Below are 14,912 nucleotides of genomic sequence, written 5' to 3'. Positions count from 1 at the left end.
CACCCATACATTTACATGTTCATTTGCGCACATCATCACTGGCACTGCCCATGTGGCACACCTAAATTGCACTCTACTCTAAACATGTATATTATACATGTATAATTGTAAATATCTCAGTATATTTGCACGCTCAATATTCCGGTAAATAATGCTATAATTCTATGGTTCTATTTAAACGCCATCAATAGTTCTGCTGCTGTTTTGCACTGATAAACTGTCATTTTTATATTTATATTTTATACTTTTTTATTGTTGCACCAAAATTCCTCATAGTGTTAACAATACCTGTCAATAAACCTGATTCTGAAGTTGATTGATAATGCACTGTCCTAATCAAAAAACAATTACCTGATTATCAAAACAGATTAATAAAACGAGCTGACATAGTATCTGCAACAACTTAAAACAATTTCCAAGTTCAGTTTACTCACTGGCCCTTAGACCCACTGCACTCCCCTGGGGGACCCGCCCCACTATTTGAGAAGCACTTTTTTAAAGGCAGGGACATCAAGACCAACCTATCAGCAATAATGTTTATTAAGTACCACAAACCTCCCTCAAATGAATGCATGAATTCAAACCTGCATGCATGCACTTTTATCAGGTGGCAGCTTGAAGCAACAAATGTTTGACCTCTTTAATTGAGAGAAACATTTGTGTATACAGTGCAGACAGAACCAAACGGTGACAGTGTGAATTGTTCCTCACACTGACTAACACATACCAACACACTCCAGTGCCACGTCTTTAGAATATTGCTAAATCCACTAACTCTGGAACACTTTTCCATGAATTGTCCCATGCCCAGTGGGGCTCCCTGTATGTCCGAGTTCTCTGCACTGATAAAATACATTGGCAGTCCTCTGCTTGTCATCCTGAGAGCCTTCATGATTTTCATGAGAAACGTGGTCATTTTGTACCATTATGAAAAGTCCCATTATTGAAACCAATGTCTCCTATGTTGAAAGAACATGAGTAAGAAACAAGTTTTTGTGACTAAAATGTCATATGTCTCTCCTAAATGCAGCAGCATTCATCGATGTCTTCATCATGAGCTCCTGTGAACCCATCTGGCTGTGATCAGCGGTCTCAGCACGCGGGGGTGACCTCTATAGGACATGTTATCCACTTTCTTCATTGTCCTCTCCGTGATAAACCAGCAGGCCTCAGGTTTTTCTCATCATGCGACGTGTTTGCCAGACATGAAACTTGCTGTACGCTGCCTGCAACATCTGCTCCAAGTGTGCCGTGAGCTGTAGGGATGTTAGCGATAGAAGAGGTGAGGAGGTCATGCTTAATGTCACGACACTGTAAAAATCTTGGCTGTTAATGTAAAACCTAAACAATAATTCCTATCATGAGGTAAACGGTCGTACACTGAAGTGCATATTTGTTTATTGTCTAAAAAAAAATTCACATGGCTGTCTATTCCAGATTCACCGTCTTAAATTTATTTTACAGTGTGGTTGATTGAAGCAAAAAAATTATATACAATTCCGAAGCGGCCATCCCTGGAAAGGGAGACATCCTGTCATGTTGTTTTTGGTTTCAGTTCTAGTTTTTCTTACAAGTTATTTGATTTTGTTTTTACCAGTTCTTATTCCCAACAGAGCAGTTTATTGGCCATGGCTGCAGGTGTGCTCCAGAGGGAGCTCGTGAACTCATGAAGGAAGCCAATGAACTGCTCTGCTGTCAAGAAATGCATTATAGTTGGTTTTTTTTATTTTAAACTCATATTGGTACTTGTCTTGTACATTTCTTTCCTACCTTTTGAGTGTTAAGTTGCTGTGTGATGACTTCAGCCTTCTATCTAAGACGACACAATGAGTCAGACTGTTATATTGAGTAATAACCTCCTGCGATTTCCGAGGGGTGGATAAACCCACTGTGAGTTTTCTCATAGCTCATGACTGTTTCCTGTCAAAGAGCTGCCTGGTCCTCATGGACTTGAGTGCGCCACAATATGCCATTTAATGATGTGAACATGTGCGGCTTATAGTCTGGTGCGACTTACATACTGTATGTACAAATCTGTTTTTCTCTCTAAACTTAGTGGGTGCGTCTTATACACTGGAAATTACGGTAGTTCTAATTTTATATATTGCTTGTTTTGAAAGCAGCTATGTACATTGTTAGATAAAATGTACACTTTTTAATGTTTTCCTCAGCATTTGATTTTGAGCTGTTTGCAAATATTCAGTGGCTGTGGATGTAACTTTTCCATAGCCAGTGAATATGACTAAATGATAATGGTAAGATGTTTTTTTGAATAAGCCTTTTATAAACACATAATGTATTAGTTTAAAAACACCTCACATTAGCCTATATATTATCGCTTTTAGTTGAATGCAACCACTTGTTTTTATTTTAAAATGGTCAACTAAACTATCAAAGTCAATGCTAATTACTAAAATGCACTAAATGTATACATTTTCATTTCACAGGTAGAGGGGAAGAGTAAGGTGTGGTGCCACTTCACAAAAGACTCAACAGGTGTTACGTTAGATGCAACATCTGCAGTGTGCAAGTTAGCCTGGGCTCCAGCAAAGCAAAGCACACTACATATTTGTGTCAACACCTAAAAGTAAATAACAAAGTGGCATTTCCTTATGTTGACAGTGTTACGAATTACACGTCCTTATTTTCATTTAGTAGTCTTCTGCTTCTTTGTGTTGAATCGTATTTTGGATATTATAAGAATTTATGTTCATGTACACCGCATGGTGGCCTAGTGGTTAGCATGTTGGCCGCACTGTCAGTAGATCTGGCGTTTGCATGTTCTCCCCATGCGTGCGTGGGTTTTCTCCGGGTACTACTCTGGCTTCCTCCCACATTCCCAAAACATGCATGTCAGGTTAATTGGCGACTCTAAATTGTCCATAAGTATCAATGTGAGTGTGAATGCTTGTTTGTCTCCTGTGACTGTGCCTTTTCGTCCTGGCTCCATTTCGCTGTACTATTGCGTTTTTGTATCCTTGTTAAAACATATGGCTGCAGACGAACCGAAGATTAATTTACAAGATAGCAAGCAAGCAAGCTAGCTAGGAGATTGATTGACAATGGTCTACAACCAATCAGGACGCAGAAAACAATGGGCGGTTCAGACGGATGAGAGACGGAAGAGATGGATACTCAACTTCCCACAATGTAATTCTTCTTAAAGGGCCAGGCTCGGCCTGTAACAGCGTTCATACGCTGAAATAAAAAGAAGAAAAAAAAAGCACAAAAAACCCCCCAAAAAAACAGCGAATCCGCGAAAGGTGAACTGCGATAAAGCAAGGGAATATCTGTATTTTGTAGCCCCCGATATCGGTATCGACCCCAAAACTGAGGTTAACACAACACATGAACTTGAGTTTAACTTCAGAAAACGTGCAAACTTAAGTTTAAAATCCAAAACTTGTCAGAGTTCTTTGAGATAACAGGAATTATTCATTTGACATAACTAAAAGGGGCTGTAGTGTTTTACAGTGTGGAAATACACCAATCAGATTCTGTTTAAATCATTATCTACTTACATTTTTATTCAAGTACTGACGCTGAATCTTCTCTTGAAAAGGACAAAGCTTGGTGGTCTGAAATCTCTCGAGGTTGGACTTCATTTTAATCAACTGTACAAAAAAAATTTGGACATGATGATTAGAGACCCAGTTTTGAAAATCAAAAGTGTGTTGGTGGTGTTAAATGTCAACACTAACCATAGACTGACTAACTGGAAGGATAACAGCTGCTAAGTGACTTACAGTAATATTACTAAAAAATGAGTCACCTTATCCTCCAAAAATGGTGAGTTTACAGGAAAACAGGACCAGAAATGTCTTAACAATTCTCCAGCAGCTGAGTAAAGATGTTTCAACTCCCCTTGAACGTCAGATGGTACCATCTCTGGGAACAACATCAATGGAAAAGGTAAACAAATGAGAGCAATTTGGGGAAGGATCCAGAACATTGGAGTTGGAGTAAACAGATACACTACAGTGGGTAGGCCTGTCAGGATAACAAATTTTGCTAGACGATAATTGTCCTACAAATTATTGTCGAAAAACAATATTATGGTCAACATTATTTTGACAATGTTTTTTCATTAAAGTAACAATAAAAAGCAAACAACTTTAATTTCTCAAGATAATTTAACTGTGTAATTGGAATGTCAAGAGCTTATAAATAAAATAAATTAAACAAACATTCCAAATTAAACAAAAAAAAACCCAATGAAGACAACAACAAGAAAAACTTCTCACTTTGGAGATGTCATATGACATCAGTCAGCTGACATTAGGCTCCCTTCCTGATTCGCAATTGCTCCCCCATGCATGCACCCATGATATACATGTACAACATACATAAATACTCATATTTATAAATATAGTAAATACATACATACATATATATATATATACATATATATATATATATATATATATATATATATATATATATATATATATGTATATATATATATATATATATATTTTCTATAGTAGGAGGTAGATCTTTGGGCCTTGATCATTTTAAAAGTACATCACGGGCTGAAAAAGTAAGCGCAACCCTGCGCTAGCGCGCAGCATGCCTCTTCCCACTGGGACAGAGACTGAACAACCGACAGGATGATTCACTCACTCCATTCTGCTATACAACCAACGTGCCCAAGTGATGCGACAGATGCACTGAGTGAACCCTCTTGTCATCCAGCCTGTTTGGTAGCAAGAGACGGGAGGAAAACATGTGTGCACATGTCAATAAATGGAGGCCGGCAATTATAGAGTTTTATTTATTGTGCAGTTAATTGATTTATTGATTATCGTGACAGGCCTACCAGTGGGTTTTAGAGACGTACGATTAATGGCTTGCTGCGCTCCTGTCTGCATTAGCACGCCACCTGGAGAAAGTGCTGCAATGGCCGTAGTTGCTGCTGCACTGGTCAACACCTGCACAGTGCAATTGTGGCGAGATAACTCAATGAAAATGATTCATTTGTTGTTGCCCCAAAATCACAGAAAAAATAAAAATAGATTCATAAAACTACTCTTGAAACTCTCCATCCACTGTAACTGAAAACTAAAAGCAGGACGCAACCAAAGTAATAGGCAAATACACTGTCCTCGAGCAAACCTGAGTGAGGTTGGGTGTGTAATTAGCCATCTCATGTCGGATGTGGTTGACAGAGTTTATGATGTCTTGACTCGTTGCGTACTTTTGGGACTGAAGAGGCACAGGACCATGAGCATACCTATAAATATATAACATATATATAAAAAATGTTAAAACACTTCCTTTGGAGAAGAAATTATTTATAGTTGAATAACACAAACAGTTGCGTTAACATTAAAAATATGTTAACACAGTACCTGTCAGACTTTTTTAGGTTTAATGCAACCGTTTTTGGTCCGTCTTCCCTTTGCAAATCTTCATACTCTATGGCTTCTTGCAATTTCACCTAAAAAAATTGCCAAAAGAGAGAAAGTGAGTATGTGCCGAATCTGTACCACTCCATCTGGAACAATAGAAGCATTTTTACCTTCTTGATGGGAGGCTGAAAGAGGTCAGAATCCCGTGAGTTTCCATCAGTACTGCTTGTCTCACTACCTTGGTCGATCTCGCTAAAAAATAAAAATAAAATAAATTTTAAAAAAAGACACTTGTTGATATTGATTTACATCTTTGTCATATCACTTTCAGTTGTGTACCCTTTTCGTGAGCCTGCCGCCAGCACCATGGCACTGTGATGGTTGAAGCGCTTTATGATGGCATAGTTGCTGCTCTCTTTCACGGATCTGTTACAATTAGAAGTGGAGGGCGGCGGTGTGCTCACACCATAACCCTGCAACAAAGGAATACCAAATAATTCCTAATACCTCCAAACTGACATTTTCTGGGGAAAAAAAGCTTCTAAAGTGTCTAGTTGTGTACTGCTGCTGAAAAGCCAACACAATATCTGAATAAGTCCGCTGATGTTTTTTTTTACAACCTTGTTGCGGATATGCTTTTTCTTGCTATAGTTTTGGTATGTCATGTGATTGGTGTGTCATGTGATTGTTGGTGTGTCATGATCGGTTTACAGTGGCACATGTCGGTGTGCCTTTTTTTTTTTTTTTTTTTTTTTTTACCCCTGTCCTGTCCAGCCTTTAAAGCAGATAGAATTGTATACCTAAATGCCGTCAAGTGCTCAACAGATTTACTCTGCCAGAGAGAAGTGTGATATACACTTCCCCTGTCATACAAAATTTATTCGACCTTGATGCTTGTTATAAAGCAAATTTGGAGCGACCGGACCGGAGCAGGAGAGGACAGAGAAGAAGAGAAAAGGAAACGGGGGGGGGGACAAAAACAAAAAAAAGAGAGACAAGAGACAAGGACAACAGCAGCTACAACAACAATTGTGACAGAACAACAGAAACATACAGAACGACATCAGCAAATAAATGTCCGTGACAACTATAAAGACGAACAAGGATAAAGGACAAATCAATATCAACAACCACAATGACAAAGCTGTCAATGACAATCAGACATAATAGCAGTCATGAAATGATGAACTATGACAGTGATCACAATGACAATACTGCATTGAAACAGTCGCACACAATAGCAGTCATGAAATGATGAATTATGATAGTGATCACCATAATACCGCATTGAAACAGTCACACATAACTGTAGTAATGAAATGATTATCCATGATAGTGAATAGAATCAAAGTTACTGTAATGCACATCATTGTAAAAAAAAAAATAAAATACATATACACATACACATACATACATACACACATATATATATATATATACATATATATATATATACACATATATACCGTACAGACACACATACATATATATAGTCATACTGCTGATATCACCGTCGCTGTAATAAAACCAACAACATAATAACACCCTGGTTAACTCAGTTAGTAATGTGGGGAAGTACGTATGTACTGTGAGTGTGCATATGTACAGGTATCTCTGTATGTGAGGAAGACTTCATATATATATAAAGGTGCAGGAATGTGTGGGCGTGTGATTGTCACTGAGAGTGCATGAAAGGAAAGGGGCCGCCTTCCACCTCCCAGAGAGCCCCGCCCCAAATAGCAAGGCCGGGCCCCGGCCGCCAGAAGGCCACCAGGCCCATAGGGGCAGGCAGCACAAAGATCAGTGCCCCAAGAGCCAGCCCAGAGAGCCCCCCCCCCGGGAAGACCAGCAAGGGGCCGAAGAGAGGTAATCCCAGCCAAGGACAGGGCGCCAGCGGGCCGGAGGACTGCCAACCCCTGAGACCAGCGAGAGATCACACCCCACAAAGGCAAACGGGTACTGGGGGCCACAAACCGGCAGGCCCAGAGACGCCTCCACAGCCGGAAAGAAGCCCGCCCGCGCCGGAAGCGCCAATTCCCGCCCACCGCCACCCCCACCCCCAGGGAGCGGAGCCCGGCCCGCCCCGGGCCAAACCCCGCCCGATCCCCGACACAGGGCCGCCCCGCCAAGGGATGCAGGAGGCACACCCTCCACCCACCCGGCGGAGGCACGGGCGGCAGAGATGTATCGCCCAGCACCTGACCCCACGGAGCAAACCCCTGTATGCCCCCCCCCCAAAATAAATAACTAAAATAAATAAATAAATAAAAGTACACACACGCACGCACATACACACTCCTACGCACCCACACACACGCACATAAACACTCCTACGCGCACGCTCATACACACTCTTACTTACTCAAGCGCGCACACACACACACACACACACACACACACACACACACACACACACACACACACACACACAGTGGTCGACTGCCCGACACCCGGAAGCCCCACCCTATCCCCCGTTGGTAACCCAAGGAGCAGCGGAGCCGGGGACCCCGGGGTCCCAGACATACGATCCAGAACCCAGGGGCGGAGAGCGCAGACCGCCGGGGAGCAGGAAGACACCTGGCCACACCCCCCCAGCGGTAGGACGCCGCCAGCGAGGCAGACAGGGGAGTCAACGAGGAGGAGAGCGGGAAACTGAGCAGGCAGGCGGGAAAACGGGCGAGCAGCCAGGCGAACCACCACACAGCGCCAACCGACACCCGCGGGCCAGCAAACCCCGAAGAGAGAGCGGGAGCACCACACCCCAAGCCGCAGGGAGGCCAAGCACCAGAGCCGAGAAGGCGAGACCAGCAGCCGACCAGCCGACGGCCCCCACAAGCCACCAGAAGCCAGACCAGCCACATGCCACCAGAGCCGACAGCGCACCACCCGCGCACCGGAGCCCCACCCCCGACAAGCCCACAGACAGACCGGGGGAGGCGAGGACATAGACAGCGGCCCGGCAGCGCACAAAGCGCAACGGCGACAGACGCCCAAGCGCCCGGCAGAGCACGACCCCCCCCAGCGAGCCCGGCCCCAGGGCACCCGCCCCCCCACCCCCACCCCGCCACCCAGGCCCACAGTACCCGCAAGCATGACCAAGCCCCAACCCACCAGCTGGCCCGGCGCCCCAGCAGCCGCCACAGCGCAGCAACCACCGGCCGCCGCGACAGCACACGGGCCACCCGAAGCACCAGCACCGCCCCCGGAGACCGCCGAACCCGCCCCAAGAGCGCAGAGGCGCCCGCGGCACGTGTCAGTCCAGGGGGGGGCACCGCAAGCCGCCCCCCTCGGCGCAAGCCCCGGCATCAACAGGCCCCAGAGGGCCACCCCAGGGAAGGGCAGGCGAACCAGACAAGGGCACCCCACAGGCCAGGCCGCCCCGGGCGAGCCACCGCGACGGCCAGGCCCCCGGCCACACCGCCGACCCTGGCGGGCAGACGCCGAGGTGCACGAGGCACCCCAATCCAGCCCGCCCCACCCGTGTATGTGATAAGGTGTGATAGTGTCTATGATGCAATTAAAAAAAAATAAATAAATAAAATAAAATAAAAGAGGATGGTGTATCTGTGTGCATGTATATGGAGTGTATGTGGATGATAGCTAATGATGCAATTAAAATCGGGGGACAGCTGCCGCTCGGAGGGCCCCTCACCTGGCCAGCCCCCCCAAACCCTAAGTGTCTACTCTGCGATTAAAATTGGGGGGCAACAGGTCAGTGGCACAGCAGGAGCAAAGGAGCCCCGCAAGGCAGCTCCCCTCCCCAATCACGCCCGACCGTAGGCCACCCCCCAAAGTCCTATATATGTGAGGTGGTGCAGTGGCACAGGAAGGACGGGGGCCCCACACCCCAACGCCGCCCAAACCGAGCAGGGGGGGGACCAAGGACACATGACCGACCGGCCGCCCACCACAGCCCAGGCTCGGGCGTGCCACAGGCCGCAGGACACACCACAGGCCCTACCCGGCCCGCCAGGATGCCCAGTCCGGCCCACCCAACCCCCCAGAGGCGATACCCCCAGCGCCCCCCAACACCGAAGCCCCACCGGAGGTAGCGTCTACAGCGCCACCCCCAAACCGACAAACACCACGGACAAGCCACACGCCCCCAAGGCAGATCCGACCGCCACCAGGACAGCGGGAGCCGCGCCCACGCGCCCCCCGCATACCACCACGGCCGGCAAGGGAGCAACACCACGACGACCACAAGAGCACCGGACCCCACATAGAGCGGAGCACAGCCGCACCCACGAAGCACGCAGGCCAGAGGCGCCAGGGAGGGACAGAGAAGCAAGCACCGCACGACCGGGCCCGCGAGAGGAGCGGCCCCCCGCCCGGCGCCCAAGCAGATGCCCCCGCCCGCCCCGCCCCCCGCCACGCCGCAGACCGGCCACCGCCCCACCCCCCGCCCATCCACCAACACGCCAAGGGGGAAACCCCGGACGGAGGGAGACAACCGCCGGCCCGGAAGCAAGGACCAGCCTGACACCAGCAGGCAGCAGGGACCGCCCGCCAGCCCCCCGCCAGCCCGACCCCCAAGCCCCCGGCCAAAGCCACCCCCCGACCGCCCCACCCCGGAGCAAGCATCCCCCCGCCGATCCCGGGAAGCACCACGCAGATGGACACCACGCCGCCCGCCCCCACGCGCAACCCGCCCACGGCCCCCACACGCCCCACCCACCGAGCCACAGCGGCCCCGTCCCTGAGGGGAGAAAGCAAGGGATCTCCCCCACCCCAGCACCACGCACCCCCCACCCCGAGCCCAAACCGCACATCCGCGACCCCCACCACCCGGGGGACAGCCACAGGCGCCGGAGGATAACAGGCAGCTCCCACCTATCACACATACACCACACACATAAATCAGTGAAATAAAATAAAATAAAATAAAATAATAAAAAAATAAAATAAAATAAAAATAAATAAATAAAAAGGGGCAACCCAAACCACCCTCCCACCCAGGGGAGATGGCTCCGCGGGGGCAGCTGGGCTCAGGCACCCGCGCCCCCACCAGGGGGAGAGGCCGGCCCCCACACCCCACACCGGACGGCCCCACGCGGCAGCCGAGCAGGAGGGCCCAGGGCAGTCCCCGCCCCACCCCCAGAGGCAAAGGAGGCGAGGGAGAGCCAGCGCCACCAGCCGCACACGGGCCCCCCCAGCAGCAGTAGGCGCCCGGCACCCGCAGGATGCAGCACCCCATCTACCCACCACCCCGGAGGCCAACCAACGCCGTCGGTGTGCCTTTTTAATTACATTGTTTTCACCCAGTGATCTGTTCCCGCGTCAATGTAACTATTTGTAAGTGATCTTTTTTCAATCAATGTGAAAACAACTTAAACTGCATCATTTTTCATCAGTAAAAACTTGTGTATGTGCATTATATATATATATATATATATATATATATATACACATATACACACACACACACACATATATACATATATATATATATATATATATATATATATATATATACACACACACATACACATACACATACACACCTCATCCACTGCCTTACCTCATCCAAGGATTTGTCTTCTAATGACTGCAGGTCAACCAGGGGGTTCTTAACTCCTTGCACCACCATTGACTTTAACCCTACACAAGTAACAAGTCTTAAATTAAATGTCAAAACATTCTCACAGCAAAGTCATGAGCCACTCAGTGTCAATCAGGGGTCTCAAACTCGTGGCCCGTTGGCCATTTGCATCATGCCAGGTCATATTTGACAGCCCACAACTTGGCATCAGGTGTGTGTGTGTGTGTGTGTGTGTGTGTGTGTGTGTGTGTGTGTGTGTGTGTGTGTGTGTGTATGTATGTATGTATGTATATATATATGTATATATGTATGTGTGTGTGTGTGTGTGTGCGTGTGTGTAGCGTTGTGGCACAGCACCCAAACTGTATCGACACTGGTTCGGTACCATGTCGCAGTGTTGCTCAATACTGACACCTGCTGGATCTTCTTAAAAGGTGCGCATCGCTGCCGTGACACATCACACACTCACTCACTCACTCACACACAGGTGCTGTTCTCTGACTGTGGTACGTATTCCGCCCTTGGAAGGCAGAAGGTGTGAGTCCGATCCTAACACTGGACACAGTGTTTGAAACATAAAATGGTGAAACAAATTTTTGTCCCTGTTCACCCCTAGTCGAGAGACTCAACTGACATATTGATTCAATAACCTACTGTATGCAACATTATTGAAATGATTGCATTATTTTATAGCTTTATCAAAGTTTTAAATAGCTTTCATATCTTTAAAATATACAGTCAATAAATGATGAACATGAATGTGTCATAATGTGGAAAGTAAAGTAAAAGTAGAACCAAAAGTAAATCAACACTGTTAATTGAATTCAAGTATTAAATTAATTTAATATCAACCATTTCTGATGAAGTAGTCAAATGTTTATATACTGTATCTATGTGTATTGATTTTCTTTAGTAGGACAATTCACTAAAACAAATAGAACATTTAACCTGCAGAAAATAAAACAAATATTTTCAACTTAGAGTCACTGAAATGCAGATGAATTCTGTCAGCTCGAGGAGATTAACTGTTTGAGGAACAGGATGAAATAAGGAAATAAAACCAATTTGCCGATTATAAGATCAAAATGGTCACACAAGGCGAAAATCTTTCTTTTATTTCAGTCTCCGTATCACGCTGGATTCAATGGATGAATTCTGCTTCAAAAGATTTGTTCTTATTGCTGAGACGTGACACTACTTGCGAAGTGTGTGTGTCGTGTGCTACACGACCCAACACTTTCTTCATGCCTATTGTGTATAAAACACAACCCAACGTCAATTTCAGCCCGTTTGTGCATCGTCATTTTGTGACATGAAAATGTTTGTGACAAAGACAGTGAAATAAATAATACAACACGGTGGAACCTATGGTTCAGCTACATTGAAGCTGGAGTCTAACCCAGCTAAATACAGCAAAATCCGAACTATGAAATTATTTTTCACTATATCGAAATTATCATTATTGTGAGCCATGTATCGCAAATCGCATCATATTCGCATCATATTGTGAGGTACCCTGAGGTTCCCGATACTTGATGCGGCCCAGCCTCACCAGACGCTATGTCCAGCGGCCCCCAGGTAAACTGAGCTTGAGGTCCCTGGTGTAAATGATCTCCAATTTTCAGTGCCAATTATATGTTTACAAAACTTTCAGTGAATTAAAAATACAAAAAACAAATAATAAAGGTTTCTACCCTTTTCGTCCTGCTTGGCACACTCGGTGAAGATGTCCTGCGTTCCAGTGTTGATGCGATCTCTGTGAAAATACTGCGACTGGAAGAAGCGAGTCCAGAACTCCTTCTCCGTCAAGTTATGTGGCACATTTTCACAATACTTCTGTTTCACTGCAACAACAACAAAAAAAGAAAAAATAAGATTGCGATATAAGATAAAGAAACATGTACAGAAAGTATGCAGCCACATGAACCTGCAGGATAGGTTCTGAAGATAGATTCAATGATGTCGGCCGTCAGATTATATCTCAAGCCGTTGCAACCATCCGTCTGAGGCCGGATGTCTGCCTGTAAAGAACAAAAGTGCAATGTGATTCAAATGTATCTGAAATACAGGATGAAATTAGAATGTAAGAACGTATCGACTAACTCACCAAAAATGCTCCAGAAATGCCGACTTCCTGTTTATTGTTACATACGGCAGGGTCTGTGTTGTTTAGGCTTCCTAATCGGTTAGCCCAGAATTCCTCAGCACTGATCACTTGGCTTACCACTAAATCTTTATATAACTGAAAAAGCACTGGGTCTTCTTGAAGCATCCTACAGGTGAACAATCAACAATATTTTAGAGATAACGGCTTTATAACAGGATGTACAGTATTTGCAGAATGAGGTGTTTCTAATGAGGCAGACAAGTGGAGCAGGCACGGCTTGCCCCTGCCCTTACGTACTCCACTCCAGGCCAAAACACTGCCATAAAGTTGAAAGTAAAAAAAAAAAAAATTAAATTAAAAGTGAAAATCAGAAAGTCTAAATGTCACAGAGAAAGATGGGCTTGAAGAGAAAATCTGAAGACAGGCACAAAGAAAATATATTAATACAAAAAATATAATATACGTAATATAATGTATTTTTTAATGTTTGTGTTTTATTTTGCAATGGAATCATTGCAGTGCCAATACTTTCGGTGTCAATATATCTTTTGCTAGGATGGCAAAATGGATTTTCAATGCCAAAACTTAACAGCAGTACTCTGGTTTGATGTCTCGGTAGTCCAAAGCAAGCTTACCTGTTTTTCTCCTCTAGTTCCTTGTTAGCTTTCTTCTTAAATTTGGGCAGAAGCTGCTGTAGCAGTTCTTTGGCAGCCTCCCGGTCTTTCAGTGCGGTACTATCGTTCGAAAAGTGGAATGTGGTACTCTCGCCCGAGTGAAGGACCAACTGGAGCTGAACTTTGGCTTTGCCATCTGGGCTGATCTTCTGACCTACAACAGAACACAAGTGACACGAAATTGAACAAACACTGTCTCTCTATTGTTATGTTGACAAGATGTCCCTTACAGCGGATATCTGCATAAAGGTGGCTGACAGTGAAACGGTCCTTGCCCTCTGGCCCCCAGGCTATGCGTTCAGCCATCAGGTAAAGTGTGCCATCCTGTTTCTTCTGGCGAACCTTTTTTAACACCAGAAGAACCTCCTCCGACAGTGACGCCATGGCTCGGACGTATAACTGACAAAGCACAGAAAATGCCTTAATTGTGAATCTGTAATAGTAAAAGCTGTGTACGAGGGAGATGAGTAATTAACAATAAGTCTTGACAAAATATACACTCATTGCCATCTGTGCAATATGATGAATGCATTACTACTTTCAATGGACGACACGTCGTTTTAAATGTATGTCTTCCTTCTACCAAACATTTATTTATTGCTTTCTCTTGTTTTGCATTCTATATAAGAAGAGCACATTGACCTTATTGTAACTGAATTTTGCAGTAATTAATCATGTCAACTCAGTTAGCCAGCGTCACGTTAGCTAGCGGTAACAGTGAAGAAGAGGAAAAGCTTGAAGCAAGGGGGGAAAACTTACTTTACCTAAAAATGATGAATACAGCGAATAAATCTTCACTTTTCTTCAACGCATTACCTCAAAATTAACACATCGTAGGCACTGGATCTAAATAAACGACCCATCTGACACAAAATAGAGACTATTCTAATATTGAACAGACATACTTCTGCGCCGACATAACTGGCTGATAGTGTGTTACACTCAATGTGTCCGACGGGATAACACCATGAGACATGAGTTCCGTCGGCCGTGCAATAAAACAAAGGCCACATACTGCGTTGTTGATAGCAGCCTAAAGATATTCTATTCCTCCAAGATTATTTTATTTCAAGTTCAGAATTAATAAGAAGTAACAGTTCTATGTGATTTGTTATTGTCAATAATCATTTATAAAAACATTTACAGATCTTTTTTATTGCTTATTTGATATTTATATTGAACTGCAATTTGATATAATTTGAGACCTTATTTAGTTGACAAAATACTGTACAGTGTTG

General features: G+C 45.1%; 1 protein-coding gene across 2 annotated transcripts; it reads right to left on the bottom strand.

The window, feature by feature from the left end:
- Window positions 1-123: 123 nt before the first annotated feature.
- On the bottom strand, window positions 124-14,605 carry gtf2h1 (general transcription factor IIH, polypeptide 1). 2 transcript variants are annotated; one of them, XM_054777673.1, is made up of 15 exons: window positions 14,434-14,605; window positions 13,905-14,073; window positions 13,636-13,828; window positions 13,001-13,166; window positions 12,821-12,914; window positions 12,588-12,737; window positions 10,873-10,952; window positions 5,691-5,824; window positions 5,522-5,603; window positions 5,352-5,440; window positions 5,116-5,233; window positions 4,841-4,931; window positions 3,773-3,888; window positions 3,522-3,614; window positions 124-1,256 (listed from the first exon to the last, which is right to left on the bottom strand). In XM_054777673.1, the coding sequence occupies exons 2-15, from the start codon at window positions 14,056-14,058 to the stop codon at window positions 1,170-1,172; spliced, it is 1,647 nt and encodes a 548-aa protein (XP_054633648.1). In that variant the 5' UTR covers window positions 14,059-14,073; window positions 14,434-14,605; the 3' UTR covers window positions 124-1,169. The 2 variants fall into 2 exon arrangements, with proteins under 2 accessions (XP_054633648.1, XP_054633647.1); XM_054777672.1 differs by having other exon boundaries at window positions 14,439-14,605.
- Between the last annotated feature and the right edge of the window lie 307 nt (window positions 14,606-14,912).

Source organism: Dunckerocampus dactyliophorus, chromosome 5, assembly GCF_027744805.1.
Source record: "Dunckerocampus dactyliophorus isolate RoL2022-P2 chromosome 5, RoL_Ddac_1.1, whole genome shotgun sequence".
Taxonomy (NCBI): Eukaryota; Metazoa; Chordata; class Actinopteri; order Syngnathiformes; family Syngnathidae; genus Dunckerocampus; species Dunckerocampus dactyliophorus.
This window is presented reverse-complemented; position numbering and strand designations above follow the sequence as displayed.

Bases quoted from the DNA above. Each gene is read 5' to 3' on its own strand.
- gtf2h1 (XM_054777673.1), bottom strand. From the start codon at position 14,058: ATGGCGTCACTGTCGGAGGAGGTTCTTCTGGTGTTAAAAAAGGTTCGC. The intron at 13,167-13,635 runs GTAAGCTTGCTT...GTTCACCTGTAG, and splicing joins GAACTAGAGGAGAAAAACAG to GATGCTTCAAGAAGACCCAG. The intron at 12,915-13,000 runs GTGAGTTAGTCG...TGTTCTTTACAG, and splicing joins GCATTTCTGGAGCATTTTTG to GCAGACATCCGGCCTCAGAC.